The 18,272-nt window shown below is 40.6% G+C and overlaps 3 protein-coding genes across 5 annotated transcripts in view; 1 reads left to right on the forward strand and 2 right to left on the reverse strand.

Annotated features, from left to right (window-relative positions):
* Positions 1-7,427, reverse strand: part of poldip2 (polymerase (DNA-directed), delta interacting protein 2) — an 8,682-nt gene extending 1,255 nt beyond the window's left edge. The window contains exons 1-9 of one of the 3 annotated variants that reach the window (XM_034548887.1): positions 6,765-7,002; positions 3,312-3,387; positions 3,107-3,204; positions 2,917-3,016; positions 2,710-2,785; positions 1,621-1,728; positions 831-967; positions 719-745; positions 99-224 (exon numbers count right to left, since the gene is read on the reverse strand). In XM_034548887.1, the coding sequence (XP_034404778.1) occupies positions 99-224; positions 719-745; positions 831-967; positions 1,621-1,728; positions 2,710-2,785; positions 2,917-3,016; positions 3,107-3,204; positions 3,312-3,387; positions 6,765-6,940 (924 nt within the window). In that variant the 5' untranslated portion in view covers positions 6,941-7,002. Of the gene's footprint in view, positions 1-98; positions 225-718; positions 746-830; positions 968-1,620; positions 1,729-2,709; positions 2,786-2,916; positions 3,017-3,106; positions 3,205-3,311; positions 3,394-6,764; positions 7,005-7,346 lie in introns of those variants that run through there. The other 2 variants (XM_034548888.1, XM_034548886.1) reach the window with 2 other exon arrangements.
* A 24-nt stretch (positions 7,428-7,451) lies between these two features.
* On the forward strand, positions 7,452-9,687 carry tmem199 (transmembrane protein 199). The gene is made up of 6 exons (XM_034548889.1): positions 7,452-7,886; positions 8,347-8,420; positions 8,582-8,671; positions 8,830-8,872; positions 9,153-9,265; positions 9,403-9,687. Exons 1-6 carry the CDS (start codon positions 7,703-7,705, stop codon positions 9,496-9,498), a joined length of 600 nt encoding a protein of 199 aa, XP_034404780.1. The 5' UTR covers positions 7,452-7,702; the 3' UTR covers positions 9,499-9,687.
* A 4,537-nt stretch (positions 9,688-14,224) lies between these two features.
* LOC117741833 (homeobox protein SEBOX-like) lies at positions 14,225-17,924 on the reverse strand. The gene is made up of 4 exons (XM_034549064.1): positions 17,786-17,924; positions 16,198-16,397; positions 15,018-15,245; positions 14,225-14,813 (listed from the first exon to the last, which is right to left on the reverse strand). The coding sequence occupies exons 1-4, from the start codon at positions 17,922-17,924 to the stop codon at positions 14,499-14,501; spliced, it is 882 nt and encodes a 293-aa protein (XP_034404955.1). The 3' UTR covers positions 14,225-14,498.
* Positions 17,925-18,272: the final 348 nt, after the last annotated feature.

The following is an 18,272-nucleotide window of genomic DNA, read 5'->3' on the forward strand; positions in this document are numbered from 1 at the left end:
ATATATATATATATGCGTGTGTGTGTGTGTGTGTGTGTGTGTGTGTGTGTGTGTGTGTGTGTGTGTGTGTGTGTGTGTGTGTGTGTGTGTACACTGACCCGCCCTACGACCCCTCGTCCTCGGACCGTCTCCAGGGTTCCCGACAGGCTGAAGATCCTCCAGTGCCGCTCTCTGAGCTGGACCACCTCGCTGGCCATGTTCTCCAGACGGATGCAGTACCGCCACTGCAGGAATAATAATAATAATAATAAGTGTATTGGAAACTGTATTCAGACACGATACAGATTTAAAAACATTAAAGTGCTTAAACGAGTCCAAGCTGCAGCAGTTCAGGAGTTAAACAGGTCTCATAATAATATTAGACTTTTTATTTATCAATTTTATTTACAATATGCCAGTATTTGAGAGCCGTAGCAGTTAAATGTATTTAATATTTTTATTTTTTTATTGTACCGAAAACTTTAATTGTAATGCCGTCAATATTTCATTAGAATATCAATGTTGTTTTAATGTTTGTCAATATTCAATTTTAATGAAATATATACAATATCACAATTAAAGCAACTTTGAAAATGTGCCGTTTTTTTATATTTTGATACTTTGGCAACATTGTATTTAATTGTTTTTTTTAAACTTTCATGCCAATAAAGCAACATTAAATATTAAATTGAGGTTTACAGTCCCGGTGACGGATAATAAAACCCAACCCGCTACTCACCCAGTAGACGTGGGAGTTCTGGGCCTCCTGAGAGGATAAAGAATTTACACATTAGGGTTCATGGAAAACCACAAACGGGGGTTTTGATTGCAGACCCAGAACGGTCCTTTACCCGCATGCCCATGTAGAAGGGGATCACGGTGACCCGGATGTTCTCCGTGGTCTCCCTGTGGACGTCCGAGAGCTCCAGCCAGGGGTGGTTCTTCTCCTGCCAGGCCTTCAGGGTGTCCCTGGCCGTGAAGGGGGGCGCTGCAGGACCACCACGGCGGAGCAAGAAGAAAACACACTTTAATAAATCAGGGAAATGCATTTTAATAGGAATATGATGGATGGGTGATGTTATACTACCGCCATTAAATCACAGTAAAAATACATCTTTACCACTTTGTGCAGGACGAAGTAAATAGATCCAACATGGCCGACTGCCTACAAAGCAGCTACGATAGCTACATGAAATAAAATGTTACTGCGCTGTCGGCCCTAAATAAGAATATGAGATCTGGAGGTCGGCAGCGATGCTTTCCAGTCTGATAATTTATGTTTTTGTAAAGAAAAACAAAATCTGTGTTGAAAGAGACAGGAAGAGAGCTAGTTAGCTTTAGCGGCTAACAGCTAGCGGAGGTTCCATTTGGTTCTGTTATGATGCGTTCAAGCTCCAGTCAGGAAAAATGACCACTCGGCGAAGGTTAATAATAACAATATGAAATCATAATTGATCTCTAATATATATATAAACGGCTCATTATAAGCCACAGAGGACTTATAGTAAAAGGACGTAGTTGATATTTGAGTTCATAAGTTATATAATAATAATAATAATTAATTTAAGTATTTCAACACCTCACGGCTTCGTTAAAGAGGTTTGTTGTGAGGAAGAGGAAGAGAGGATGAAGAGCGTTTACATTTGGCCGGGTTGAACAACAGGAAGCGCTCGAACAGCTCGTGCTGGATCGGGATCTGCTCCGCAGAGTTGTAGGGCAGGATGTCCTCGTGGCTCACGTAGTCCAGACCTGAAGGACAGAAGAAACAGACCCAGAACCAGTGAGGACGAAACCCAGAACCCCTGAGGGCGAAACCCAGAACCCCTGAGGACGAAACCCAGAACCCCTGAGGATAAAACCCAGAACCCATGAGGACGAAACCCAGAACCCCTGAGGACGAAACCCAGAACCCCTGAGGACGAAACCCAGAACCCATGAGGACAAAACCCAGAACCCATGAGGACAAAACCCAGAACCCATGAGGACAAAACCCAGAACCCATGAGGACAAAACCCAGAACCCCTGAGGACGAAACCCAGAACCCCTGAGGACGAAACCCAGAACCCCTGAGGACGGAACCCAGAACCCATGAGGACGGAACCCAGAACCCATGAGGACGGAACCCATGAGGACGGAACCCATGAGGACGAAACCCAGAACCCATGAGGACGAAACCCAGAACCCATGAGGATAAAACCCAGAACCCATGAGGACGAAACCCAGAACCCCTGAGGACGAAACCCAGAACCCCTGAGGACGAAACCCAGAACCCCTGAGGACGAAACCCAGAACCCCTGAGGACGGAACCCAGAACCCATGAGGACGGAACCCAGAACCCATGAGGACGGAACCCATGAGGACGGAACCCATGAGGACGAAACCCAGAACCCATGAGGACGAAACCCAGAACCCATGAGGATAAAACCCAGAACCCATGAGGACGAAACCCAGAACCCCTGAGGACGAAACCCAGAACCCCTGAGGACGAAACCCAGAACCCCTGAGGACGAAACCCAGAACCCCTGAGGACGAAACCCAGAACCCCTGAGGACGAAACCCAGAACCCCTGAGGACGAAACCCAGAACCCATGAGGACAAAACCCAGAACCCATGAGGACAAAACCCAGAACCCATGAGGACGAAACCCAGAACCCATGAGGACAAAACCCAGAACCCATGAGGACGAAACCCAGAACCCATGAGGACGAAACCCAGAACCGGTCTGCGTACCTGGGATGGCGTACAGGGCTCTGCTGTCGTCGTGGTTGGCCAGAAACGTCACCGCTTCCGTCTGGGACCTCTGAGACTGTCAACAACAACAACAACAACAACAACAACAACAACAAGTCACAACAGGCGCTAGACTTCCAGCTTCTCAACAGACGAGTACGTTTCTCCGGCTCGTTAAACGTCCTGGAAGAGGAAGGACCCACTCACGATGTGGGGGCAGTCCCTGGTGTCGATCAGGACCTGGTAGTAGGTGTGAGTCTTGCCCTTCACCTCCTTGGAGCCGTGGGCTCCCGGAGGCTCCGGTTTGCTGGAGGACGTACAAATAAAAAGACGTACAAATAAAATCTCAAGATAAAACGAGTCTCATTCATAAAGGGGGGGTGGGGGTGGGGTCTACCTCTCGGGGATGGGGGGGGTGATGTCTCGGTCGTAGAGCCGGGCGTGCCAGGGGAACAAGACGATGCCTCTGTAGCCAAACACGCTGTGGAGAAACAGCTGAAACAAGATTTATAGGTTTAATGAAGCGGAACATTAGATAGATTATTAATATGGACCAGTGTGTGTGTGTGTGTGTGTGTGTGTGTGTGTGTGTGTGTGCTCACCTGTCCCGTTTCATATTTTCCGTGCTGCTTCACAGCCTCGAACATTCCCACCGTCTCCAAAATCTTCCCTTCAGGCCTGCTCCTGCCAAACAGACAACACCATTACACACTGGACCCCGTGTGTGTGTGTGTGTGTGTGTGTGTGTGTGTGTGTGTGTGGTGAGAAACTAGAGATTGAGACCATAAACTAAATGTTTACTGAGGAAATAAATCGAGAGAAGTAGAGTCATTTTATATAGACTTCTATACAACCAGAGGAGTCGCCCCCTGGTGGTCAGTAGAGAGAATGCAGCTTTAACACATGAAGCATAGACTTCTATACAACCACAGGAGTCGCCCCCTGGTGGTCAGTAGAGAGAATGCAGCTTTAACACATGAAGCATAGGCTTCTATACAACCAGAGGAGTCGCCCCCTGGTGGTCAGTAGAGAGAATGCAGCTTTAACACATGAAGCATAGGCTTCTATACAACCAGAGGAGTCGCCCCCTGGTGGTCAGGAGAGAGAATGCAGCTTTAACACATGAAGCATAGACTTCTATACAACCAGAGGAGTCGCCCCCTGGTGGTCAGTAGAGAGAATGCAGCTTTAACACATGAAGCATAGGCTTCTATACAACCAGAGGAGTCGCCCCCTGAGATCAAAACAACTTCCTGTCTGGACAAACGGTTTATAAATCCCTGAGGAGTCTCGACAAGGAAATCTCAGATGTGAAGAGAAGCGGCTTCAGGATTTTCGCATAAAGACGATTTACATTCATCCCTTTAAGGGAAAAAACTCAATCACAACTTTGACAAGATTGAATAAAACACCTTGAATTTTCAGATGTCAACAAGAGGAATATCGTTCTAATCTCTGCAGACTAACACACACACACACACACACACCAGCTGGTCACTTCCAATAAATAACACGCATACTTGTAAAGCTAATCTTATCGACAGAGATGAAGAGTGGGGGATTAACGAGGTGGATATATGGACTGCGGGGTTTAATATCACGCTGTAGGTTGGTTTAAGGTCATTTTCTTATCATGTATTGTGTAAGAACAACAACCTGATTTTTATGTGGTTTACAGATGAAACCAAATGTTTTTTTGTTTTTTCTCCGTCTGCTTCAGAATATATGTCAGCTTTGTAAATCACTCGTGTTCAGGAGGGAGACGTTTATATATATATATATATATATATATATATATATATATTTCATATGTAGTAGTCGCCTTGACGTTACGTGTCTTTGGTTCCAGACAATTAATTTAAATTAAAAAAATATATATATATATTTTTAGCTTTTTTATATATATATCCCCTTGCTAGCAGTCTTTCCTGCTGCTTATATTGGCGCATTGCGATGTTTGTTGGCACGTCACTGGATAAAACTGTCAGCTCAGCAGAAGAGCATGAAACGGACAGCGTGTGCGTGTGTGTGTGCAGGGAACACACACACACACACACACACACACCAGGATGCACCACACACACACACACACAATAATAAAAAGTTCCGAGCATCACCAACAATCTGCCGGTGAGACGTCACTAAACCGCGCTCGGATATCTCGTTCGCATCCTTCTGTCGTTTTCTGTGTTATTGCAAACGAATCGAGAGCGTCCAACGTTTCCTGAACGCAGCGCTGTGATCTCGTGTGTGCGTTGTCTTTCCAGAGGTCGAGTCACACCGCGTGCTGGCCAGAGGTCGTGCTGCGAACCGGTTCCATTTCACCGAATAAAAAGACCGTTTTGTGCCTTCTTTGGGGCAATACAATTTATAAGCATATAAAAATTAGATAGCATGGATATATGAAAATATTTTTTAAAATTGTTACATAATTGTGCAGCCTTTATGGAGGGACTACATAAATAAGTCACTTCCAACCTCTGTACAATATGCAATAATTTTGTAGTTTTTTTTTTGTTGCATTTTCTTTTCATGGCTTTCATATATTTTAAATACATTTAATGTGACGAAGTTCATATCTTTAGTCTTATAAAATGCACTAATATATTCAATTAAAATAAAATCATGTCATTAGTCTAGTCACGCATTTGACTTTTCTGCTCATCACACCGTAACAAATAATAAATAAATAATACATTATAATATATTAATAAACAACTTTCTCCGCGAGGGAGCGACAACGGAGCGACAAGGGAGCGACAACGGAGCGCACCGCGACAGATTTCATGTTGGCCGGAGAGGCCGGCCAACATGAAATCCGTTGTTTCCCCGATTGCATGTGAATGCAGCACAACAGGAGACCGAAATCCCCGGGAGCGTCCTGATGTCTTCACTGCACATCAGAACACGACGGCCTCTGCAGGTCTCCGTTGTTTTTCTCCCCCTGAAAACAGTCTGATAAATGTCACCGGAGATAAATCACATCTAAATATAGACGACAAATCTCAAACCCAACGGCGTTCCCTGCCAATAAGTGTGACGCAACGGCCGTGTGATTACGCAACAACACACACACACACACACAACAACATGAAGGTTACACAAACTAAAAGTGAGCGACACACCTTGTGCTTCCTCTCACAGACGTTCATGTTTAGCAAATAAACTCTCAGATACGACCGGATTACTTCTTAAAGAACACACAAGGATCCACCAGTCACAACAACAATGCTCATTGTATTCAAAATAAAGAGTCATCTGCATGGTGCATGCAGGGGGGGTCATGCAGAAAGGTCACCTTTGTGGTTGTTGTCTTGTCAAAACACAATAAATGTAACTAGGAGGATCAGACTCTCACATCCACAGGACAATTTCCTTCGACACCTTTGCACATCTTGTCTTTTCTTATTAAAATACACTTTATACTTTATGATCTATTCTTGTTTTTATTGTATTGTCTATTGTGTGTCAATAAGGGATTGAAAAAAAAAGGCCCATTGTGGGAGGACTCAAGCGAAACAAAATTATGCGTTACGTCAAGTATAATATTAGTAAAAAACTAAATTATAAGTGAATATTTTACACCGGAAAAAAAGTCAAGAAGGTATTTGATAAGTATTACATAATCTAATGGTGCATATAATACGTTTAATTAAACAGATGTTACAGTAAAAGTGTGTAAATAAAGTGCTATTTAGTCAATAATAAGTGTTTAAAGACTGCATATATGTAATACGTTTAATTAAACAGATGTTATAGTAAAAGTGTGTGTAAATAAAGTGCTATTTAGTAAATAATAAGTGTTTAAATAAACAAAAACAAATAATAAAATGCATTAATTCACTGTTGGACACCAGTATGTTAGTTAAGTTACAGATCGTTTAACTACAGGGGATTAACAATTATTTAAATACATTTTTTTTTTTAAACAAACAAGAACGATCTCGCCTGGGAGCGGCGAGATCAAAACAAACGCTCGGGTCACGTGCCCCGTCTCGAGGCAGCTGTCAACGCGTCTTTGAAGGCCGCCATCTTTAAGGGGAACGCACGCTCACCGTGACGACATGAACCTGTTCTGCTGGACGCCGCCGGGTAGTGCGCAGGCGCGGCATTGGACCCGCGGTCGGAACCCCTCGAACCCGTCGACGGCGCTCAGGATTCTGTGCGCGTGTTTCTTGTTGTATTTACTGACGGCGCTCAGAAAGCCTCGGCGCAACGCGCAGGCCGCCATCTTTACAGCCGAGAGCACTGGCGGGCACGCTCACGTACACGTACGCGTACTTTTACAGCGAGCGGTGTAACGACGCTGCGTTCAGGGACCAACGGAGAGAGTCGTATTTTACGAGAACTTTATGCTAAACTTGAATTTATCTGATCTTTTTTTTAAAACAGGCGGAATGCAATTAATAATAAGACATTAAGTGACATTTATTTTCTAAAAACTAGTTAAGTTTAACACCAAACTGCTTTCGCCGCATGCGTATTGCCAATACGCCTGTTAAAACAAACATAAACTCCACTATTGGAGCTTAAGAGAAGACCTTGAAGGCACCGAAGGACCTCACGTGACCTACATTTCAGTGGAATGTTGAATAAAACATTATTTTCCACGTGAAAGAATATTGTCTAAAACTTACTTTATTTTGACATCAACCTGCTTTCGCCGTATGTTTATTACACGTTACGCCTGTTTTGAAAAAAACCACTCCACTATTGGAGCTTAAGGGAAGACCATGAACGCACCGAAGGACCTCGCGTGACCAACATCCGAGTTGAATGTGGAATAAAACATTATTTTTCCATTTTTTATTAAACATAATCAGTTTCCAAAGAGTATAAAAGAAATTCGGTAAAACAAAATACATTTTAAAAAAGCCCAATAATAATATAAATATTTCCGCAGTCGGTCACGTGAGCGAAAACGTCATCGTGTCACAAGACAAAATAAAAAACACTTCCGGGTTCAGAGTGGATTATTCTTTTATTTTAAAACATGGCTTCTGCATTCGTCCTCGGGGATAAATTCAGAGATAAGTTGACGGAGCTTTTGGAAAAGACCGACTCGTGTTTGCCCGAAAGGTTGAGAGAAGAACTGGAGGAGAGTCTCGGGAAGCCGGAGCCGACCATCCTGTCCTTTAGTGCGGCGAGGACGCTGCAGAAATACCTCCAGGACCAAGGTCTTTCTTAAAATAGAATAACTAATAACAGTATTCACAATATGTTTATATATATATATATTTGAGGTAGAAAAGAGGATGCATTGTTTTATTTCAGTCAACAAGTAAAGAAACACAGCATTTCATCTTTGCACTGTTGTTTTGTTTGCTTTGTTAGTTAATTTAATATTATTATATATATTTAATATATTGTGTATTTTTCTCATTATTCTTGATGTATTGTGCTTTTTTAAATATTTTATTGCTTACCTCTATGTATAGATGCTGCTGTAGCGAATTGCAAGATTAATAAAGTAAATATCTATTTAAACTGCAGTACTTCATATTATTTAATTCACTAAAGCTCCCAGGGTAAAGTTGTATGTGCTAATATCAATGTGTATATATATATATATATATATATATATATATGCATGCAGTATTAGAATCCGTTAATAATGTTAATGTATGGTTCCTGCAGGGCGTCCTTTCTACCTCCATGAGCTGTTGGACGGCGGCTCGCTGCACCTGCCGGAGGTGGTGAAGCCCCCCAGGGTGAGTCCAACCTGTGGCCTTCACAGACCGTGGGAAACCTCAGCTGGAAGTCACCCTGAGGACCCTTGAGCCGGTCTCGGGGGGGGGGGGGGGGGGGGTTCAGAGCGCAGCGTTCCAAGGTGAGAATAAAGAAACTAAACTCGTCGTCTTTTCTCCCTCAGAACCGCGAGCTGGTCGCCCGTCTGGAGAGGATCAAAGTCAGGCTGGCCAACGAGGAGTACAGCCGGATCACGCGGAACGTCAACACGCAGGTGCGTTGTTTTGTTTACGTCGTAAACGGCTTCGTCGAAGCTGTGATTCCATGCTGTGAGATCGCATTGCGGTATTATATTAAATATGGAGAGCTGGTCACGTACGCTTTTAATAGATTTTCTATACGCAATGAATATTTTTTTCTTTTGTCTTTTAGGAAATCAGCCGCAATGGAACAATAGCAGATTTTGGACAGGAAGGTGAGTGTTTATTATTCTTATTATATAACCACCATCTGGAGATCGGAGGCGGAGTTATGAACGAGTTGAAAGAGTTCTTCTTCTTCTTCATTTTTTTCTTCTTCTTCTTTTTTCTCCTTCTTCTTCTTCTTCCTCTTCTCCTTCTTCTTCTTTTCTTCTTCTTCATCTCCTTCTTCTTTGTCTCCTTCTACTACTTCTACTACTTCTTCTTCTTCTTCTTCTAACTCTTCTTCTCCTTCATTTTTCCTTCCTCCTCTTCCTCTTCCTCTCCCTCTTCCAGTGCGGTCGGTCAAAGCGGTGGTGGCGACCGTGTTCAACTTCCTGGTGACGGTGGTCGCTGCGTTCGCCTGCTCCTACATGGGGAGTCAGTACCTGTTCACCGACACCGGCGCGGTGAGGGAGCCTCAAACATGCGTTTTAAATAATGTGGCGACGGCGGCCATGTTATCAGACACGCACAGACGTTTCACTATGTTTGTTTTCCCCTAAAACTGACCTAACTTTTGTTTGTTTGTTTGTTTGTTTTCCAGCGAGTGATAGCGGCGGTGATCACTGCGTCCGTCGTCGGGCTCGCCGAGCTGTACGTGCTGGTCCGGACCATGGAGGGCGAGCTGGGGGAACCGTAGCCCCCCCCCCCCCCCCCCGCCCCCCTGACTAGAACAAGGACTTTTTATGCTTTTTAAAAAAATACATATTATTTATCCGTCGTGGAAAGTCGGTGGAACTTCTGAGAGAAAGATGTCGAGAATTCACTCAAAGTGACGCTGAAGGGAAGCAGGAACGTTTCAAAATTACTGAATATCTGTTCTTTGTATAAAAAAAAAAATATATATATATATAAATACTTTATCTGACGTTCCACCTTTTTTAGAGACAGAAAGAACTCATTTAACTTCAGTGGTCGCGCACCAAAATACATGAAACATCTGAAACATCTGACACATGAAACATCTGATACATGAAACATCTGATACATGAAACATCTGACACATGAAACATCTGATACATGAAACATCTGATACATGAAACATCTGACACATGAAACATCTGACACATGAAACATCTGATACATGAAACATCTGATACATGAAACATCTGATACATGAAACATCTGACACATGAAACATCTAACATCTGAAACATGAAACATCTGAAACATGAAACATCTGACACATGAAACATCTGACACATGAAACATCTAACATCTGAAACATGAAACATCTGACACATGAAACATCTGACACATGAAACATCTAACATCTGAAACATGAAACATCTGACACATGAAACATCTGACACATGAAACATCTGACACATGAAACATCTGAAACATGAAACATCTGACACATGAAACATCTGAAACATGAAACATCTGACACATGAAACATCTGACACATGAAACATCTGACACATGAAACATGAAACATCTGACACATGAAACATCTGACACATGAAACATGAAACATCTGACACATGAAACATCTGACACATGAAACATCTGAAACATGAAACATCTGACACATGAAACATCTGAAACATGAAACATCTGACACATGAAACATCTGACACATGAAACATCTGACACATGAAACATCTGAAACATGAAACATCTGACACATGAAACATCTGATACATGAAACATCTGAAACATGAAACATCTGACACATGAAACATCTGAAACATGTAACATCTGAAACATGAAACATCTGAAACATGTAACATCTGAAACATGAAACATCTGAAACATGAAACATCTGACACATGAAACATCTAACATCTGAAACATGAAACATCTGAAACATGTAACATCTGAAACATGAAACATCTGAAACATGTAACATCTGAAACATGAAACATCTGACACATGAAACATCTGACACATGAAACATCTAACATCTGAAACATGAAACATCTGAAACATGAAACATCTGACACATGAAACATCTGAAACATGTAACATATGAAACATCTGAAACATGAAACATCTGACACATGAAACATCTGAAACATGAAACATCTGAAACATGTAACATATGAAACATCTGAAACATGAAACATCTGACACATGAAACATCTGAAACATGAAACATCTGAAACATGAAACATCTGACACATGAAACATCTGAAACATGAAACATCTGAAACATCTGAAACATGAAACATCTGACACATGAAACATCTGACACATCTGGGGAGGAACCTCAACGTCTCGCTCAAAGACACTCGGACGTACGGACCGTCAGAGTTGGGGAATCGAACCGCCGACCTCGTGGTTAAAAGGAGCGACAATCAAAAATGAAGAAAAAAGATATTTCTTATTTATTTATACTTATAAATACAATTATTCTGTCCTGTTGTCTGACGTATTTGTATTTTTGTGTTTAATTCATAACGTTTCACTCTCGCATGTTTATGCAGATCATGAAATACTGTGGAGACGTTCAGGAGACGTTGGAAATGATTTATGCGAGTTACTGTTTTTTTGTCTGTGAGCTCAAATGTCCCATAAATGTAGATGTATAAATGTTAAAAGGATAACGCTTGTGTCTGTATTTTTGTTTTTGTCAACAAATTCCACGTAAAATGGTTCCGTGTGTATTTTCAATGGACTCTCGGCTGAAACGGTCCCCAAATATTAATAAACATGAACGACTCCTCCCCCAAATCCTAAAACTAGAGGGCCAGTTTGAAACCTACGTCTGTGGTTTTGATAATATGATATAATATTAATGTTCACAGAGCGTTCAACAGATTAATGGCCGAGCGCCAGGAGAAGAAACACTGAATGTGTCACAAGCTTATTAATTATGACTGTTGTCAATAAAATAAATACATCATTCAGGAAGAGAATTGTATTATGAGTTCCTAAAATTAAGCCCAAAACTCGCTTGTTTAACACAAGCGTCATACAAAGTATCTATTACTAAGTATCTACTATTATCTATAAATAGTATATTATTATCTATTACTAAGTATCTACTATTATCTATAACTAAGTATATTATTATCTATTACCAAGTATCTATTATCTATTACCAAGTATCTATTATCTATTAATAAGTATCTATTATCTATTACTAAGTATCAACTATTATCTATAACTAAGTATATTATTATCTTTTACTAAGTATCTACTATTATCTATAAATAGTATATTATTATCTATTACCAAGTATATATTATCTATTACCAAGTATCTATTATCTATTAATAAGTATCTATTATCTATTAAAAAGTATTATCTATTAATATGTATCTATTATCTATTACTAAGTTGCTTCTATTATCTATTACTAAGTATATATTATCTATTACTAAGTATATATTATCTATTACTAAGTATATATTATATATTACTAAGTATCTATTATTTGTTCATACATATCTACAATTATCTATTAATAAGTATTATCTATTAATAAGTATCTATTATCTATTACTAAGCTGCTATTTGAGTTATTAGTATATTTTATATCATCAGTTACTGTTAAATAATATTATATATATTAATATATATTAAATATAATATTAAACATCTATAAAACGTGGCGTCCGTTTCCTCAAAGATAGAATATCACCACCTTTATCTTTTAAGAAGTATAATTTAATACTACAAAAATAAAAGTATTAGTTATACTTCTGTTTACTGAAACTGAGCGAAGTAAATAACCCTCCAGCTGGTGGCGTCAGATAATAATAATAATAATAATAATAATAATAATAATAATAATAACACTGTTATTGTTATGTGCTGATGTTTCATTTCTCGCTGCTTTAAAGTGAATTAAAAAACAAGAACAATAACACCATGTGTCTTATTTCATAAACGACTCTGATCCCTTCTTCCACATTCATTTTCTTTTTGTATTATTATTATTATTATTATTATTATTCTTTCGGTAAACTATCCCATCCTCCAGTTCGTATCAGAGGAAACAGATTAAAAGATGTAACTACATCTGGAACACACAAAAAAAATAAAATAAAAAAGTATCTCCCTAAGATATCTGAGATTTGACACCCGGATTAAAGGTTTACTGAAAGATTATTCGGTATTAAAGATGATTATGATATGCAGAGATCTCTGTCATATTTGCCTCTGTATTATATATATATATAATAATATTTAAAAACTTAAATCCAGGCAGAATTACAGAGGCTGTAAGCTGATAGACCCCTGAGCTCTGGCTTTAATTTACTCCCCCCCCCCCCCCCCCCCCCCCCCCGCCCCCGCCCCCCCATTCTGATATCTACAGTATCGGACGTTTTATTTTGACTCAGAAAATAATTATTTCTGTCATGGTATCTTTAGCACAAAGGAATCATTTTAATCAGGATGTTTTGAAAGATAATACTGAAGCATTAAAACATGCCGCGGGAGAAAGAAAAAAATAAAATAATAATAACAGGAGCTGAAAGAATTTGTGTCACGAAAACACGAAAATAACATCGAGACGACAAATACGAACTTCTTCAAAACGCACGTTTTATTTTACTGTTTCTTGGGCTCAGTTTTCAGAGTTTTTATTGATTTAGAGTTTTATTTTATCTGATTAAAACAGGATTATGTTTGTGTGTTGTTTCTTTCTTTGTTTGTTTGTTGTTTTAGCTGAAAGCATTTATGTTTTTAAACTTTACCTTTTTTTAAAAATGTAATTAATTAATATTTAAAAATGTTAAAAAGAATTTCACATTGGACAACAAGTCCAATTACTGATTATCATTATTTTTTAATCATTTAAAAAAATAAAACTGTTTAAAATAAAATGGTTTCTTCCTCAACATCAAAGGGAGAAAACGTATAATTTTAATGTGTAATATCGCTGTAAATGAACAGTAAATAAAGTCTGATTTTAAACTACATGAGGCCAAAAACGTTATTTTAAATTTCTCTATATCGACCGAAAACGTTTGTTTCTATTCAAGACACTAAATGTTTAAATTTAAAAGTTTGCCTGCTGGTCTTAAAGGGACAGTTCACCCTAAAATCAGAAGCGCGTAACGTTTTTCAATTTATTATATTTATCAGTCTAGATAGTACGAACCCTAAATGTCTACTTCATTGCACAAGTCGTTGTTCATGATGGTTTGCAGCATATCTTCATTTATTATATATATTTTTTGACCATTTAGTCACTTTACATTGGAGAAATATCCCAAAACAACACACATTAAAACAATCTAGATTAATAAATAGGTAAGTGGACAGATGTGTATTTTTGGGGTGTACTGTCTCTTTAAATGAAGGCGAAACGCTCGTAAACACACGTTGCGTCAATTCAGTGATCCGACTGTTTAGTACAAATAAAACCCACGTTAAATATGTCAAATAGATGTTTATCATACGTCTACTTGTCTGTTTAAATTAAGGTTATTCACGGTTGAAAAGTGGACATTTATATGGTTTAAATTTGTGTCTAAAAGTCAGATTATTGGTTGAAAACTGAGCCAGAAACGTAATTAAAAGCACGACCGGAAACACACAAAAAGATGAAACCCGGCAACAACAACAATAACAACAACAACAACAACTGGAGACAGATGTTTGAGGAACAGTCGGCGCTGGAAACAAACAGGACGGGAGAATATAAAGGAGTTTAAGTATCCGGGAATAATAGTTCCCAGATCAGAATTCCAGGAAGTTGGTGACGATGGCGGCGTTGTAGATCAGGTCTGAGATGTAGCCCATGGAGGTCTGAGGTCCCATTTGCGGGTGGTGGTGGTGGTGGTGATGGTGTCCCTGGCCCTGAGCCACCTCCCAGTACACCGGCTGAGGGTGGGAAGGAACCACCTGGTCCACAGAGGTGTGACCTCCACCTGCCGTGCATCCTCCGTACGCGGCCTGATGGGCCCCAGAAGGAGCCTCGCTCTGGGGTTTGAAGTTCCTGAAGGCCTGGTAGGACCGGGCGGAGGCCGGGTGGTGAGGCGGCATGCTGCCGGGCTGAGGAAAAGAACCAGGGAGGAACCCGGGGAGCGCCGGTCCCAGGTGCTGCTGGTGCTGCTGGTGCTGCTGCTGGTGCTCCTGGTGGTGGTGGTGCTGGTAGTGCTGGTGGTGGTGGTGGTCCTCCTCCCACAGACGAGGCTCCGAGGGTTTTGAGGAGCCCGGCGTGGGCTGGAGAGACGAGGAAGATGGCGGTGATGACACGGGGTTGCTGTAGATCTGGATCCAGTCGGCGTAGATCTGCGGGACGTCCTCGCAGGAGTGGTTCTGATCGGGTCTGAATATTTCCGCCAGGGTGGTTGAGGAAAGGAACCCGGCGGTCACGGGCCCGGGGGAGGGATCAGCAACGCCTCTACCTCCCAGGGTGGGCTTGGTGGACTTGGGGAGTCTCACGGTCTTGATGCTTCTGGCTCTTCTGTTTTGGAACCAAACCTGAGAAGAAAAAAAAAAGACGTTTTTGTTCCTGTCATCATGTGGTGTTGGTTCTGGTGCCCCCTGTGGACTAAAGTGGTAGTGTTGGTTCTGGTGCCCCCTGTGGACTAAAGTGGTAGTGTTGGTTCTGGTGCCCCCTGTGGATTAAAGTGGTAGTGTTGGTTCTGATGCCCCCTGTGGACTAAAGTGGTAGTGTTGGTTCTGATGCCCCCTGTGGACTAAAGTGGTAATGTTGGTTCTGGTGCCCCCTGTGGACTAAAGTGGTAGTGTTGGTTCTGGTGCCGCCTGTGGACTAAAGCGGTAATGTTGGTTCTGGTGCCCCCTGTGGACTAAAGTGGTAGTGTTGGTTCTGGTGCCCCCTGTGGACTAAAGTGGTAGTGTTGGTTCTGGTGCCCCCTGTGGACTAAAGTGGTAGTGTTGGTTCTGGTGCCCCCTGTGGACTAAAGTGGTAGTGTTGGTTCTGGTGCCCCCTGTGGACTAACGTGGTAGTGTTGGTTCTGGTGCCCCCTGTGGACTAAAGTGGTAGTGTTGGTTCTGGTGCCCCCTGTGGACTAAAGTGGTAGTGTTGGTTCTGGTGCCCCCTGTGGACTAACGTGGTAGTGTTGGTTCTGGTGCCCCCTGTGGACTAACGTGGTAGTGTTGGTTCTGGTGCCCCCTGTGGACTAACGTGGTAGTGTTGGTTCTGGTGCCCCCTGTGGACTAACGTGGTAGTGTTGGTTCTGGTGCCCCCTGTGGACTAACGTGGTAGTGTTGGTTCTGGTGCCCCCTGTGGACTAACGTGGTAGTGTTGGTTCTGGTGCCCCCTGTGGACTAACGTGGTAGTGTTGGTTCTGGTGCCCCCTGTGGACTAACGTGGTAGTGTCTCTGAGCACCAGGGTCCTTTTTAGAAAACCTCTCATTTTACTGCAGCAGGGTCTCAGTCCTGGTTCTGGTTCTGGTCCTGGTTCCTCACCTGGATCTTGCTCTCGGGCAGGTGCGTGTGCGCGGCCAGCCTCTCCCTCAGGGTGATGTCCGGGTACGGGGTCACCGCGAAGGCCCGCTCCAGCTCGGACAGCTGGGTTCGGCTAAAGATGGTCCGCTTCCTCTTCCTCTGGCCCTCCATCAGACCGGTCCGGTCCGGTTCCGGGGAGGACACGGCGCCCTCTGTGCGGGCTGCTCATCATGAAACCAACCAAGGGAGGGCAAGCAGACTGCATTTAAACATAATAAATAATAACTATAATATATATATAATAATAATAAACCAACCAAGGGAGGGCAAGCAGACTGCATTTAAACATAATAAATAATAACTATAATATATATATATATATATATATATATATATATATATATATATATAATATATATAATAATAAACCAACCAAGGGAGGGATAGCAGACTGCATTTACATATAATAAATAATAACTATAATATATATATATAATATATAATAATAAATCAACCAAGGAAGGCAAAGCAGACTGCATTTAAACATAATAAATAATAACTATAATATATATATAATATATAATAATAAATCAACCAAGGGAGGGCAAGCAGACTGCATTTGAACATAATAAATAATAAGTATAATATATAATAATAAATCAATCAAGGGAGGGATAGCAGACTGCATTAAAACATAATAAATAATAACTATAATATATAATAATAAATCAATCAAGGGAGGGCAAACAGACTGCATTTAAACATCATAAATAATAGCTATAATATATATATAATAATAATAAACCAACCAAGGGAGGGCAAGCAGACTGCATTTAAACATAATAAATAATAAGTATAATATATAATAATAAATCAATCAAGGGAGGGATAGCAGACTGCATTTAAACATAATAAATAATAGCTATAATATATATATAATAATAATAAACCAACCAAGGGAGGGCAAGCAGACTGCATTTAAACATCATAAATAATAAGTATAATATATAATAATAAATCAATCAAGGGAGGGCAAACAGACTGCATTTAAACATAATAAATAATAAGTATAATATATAATAATAAATCAATCAAGGGAGGGATAGCTGACTGCATTTACAGATAATAAATAATAACGTGAATAATAAATAAATAAATAATCAATAACATACATTTAGAGCGAGGGAGAGAACATTTAAATAATTACATTTAATTGTTTATGATGGAAACGCAGTGAGTTTACGATAAATAAATAAAAAGAAATCATGAGCAGCGAAACTTACGCTGTAAAACAAATGTTTGTTTTTTATTTTACAGTTACATTTTGGGGCAATTTGCTTAAATTTTTTTATGTTCATAGGCCTTATATATATATCTATCTTTATATATATATATATATATATATATATATATATTTATATGTATATATAAGTATATATTTATTTATATATATATATATATATATGTGCTTGCTTACACACCTTTTTTTAAAATTTAATTTCTGCTGTGACGTTTTCCATCAAACGTGTCATATTGGCCAAAGTTACTTAAAAAAATACAATAAAACGAATTATTTAGTTATTTTAATGAATCTGAATGATATTCTTACCTTTGCAGTGATCCGGTTCATCTTCTTCTTCTTCATCTTCCTCTTCTTCTTCTTCTTCAAATAGCGCTTTAAACTCCATGACGTCTTTGTGCTGGTTCTGCTTCAGCAGAGAGAAGCCAGAGTCCACGAAGAGGGCCATGACTCACTGTCAGAGGAGGAGGGGCTGCTTCTTATACGGCCTCAGATCAGGGGGGCACCCTGCTCCCACCCACACACCACCCTGCTCCCACCCACAACCACCCTGCACCCAGCACCCTGCACCCACCCACACACCACCCTGCACCCTGCACCCACCCACACACCACCCTGCACCCTGCACCCACCCACACACCACCCTGCACCCAGCACCCTGCACCCTGCATATCCAGGATCCAGGTGTTTTTATGCTGAACTGCATTATTTATTATTTTTTGGGGGGGGATTTGGCGCGTCGAGCTTAGTCAATAATGATGTTATATCGAAAATATATATATATAAAAAAATATAT

Source organism: Cyclopterus lumpus, chromosome 13 (assembly GCF_009769545.1).
Source record: "Cyclopterus lumpus isolate fCycLum1 chromosome 13, fCycLum1.pri, whole genome shotgun sequence".
Lineage (NCBI taxonomy): Eukaryota > Metazoa > Chordata > Actinopteri > Perciformes > Cyclopteridae > Cyclopterus > Cyclopterus lumpus.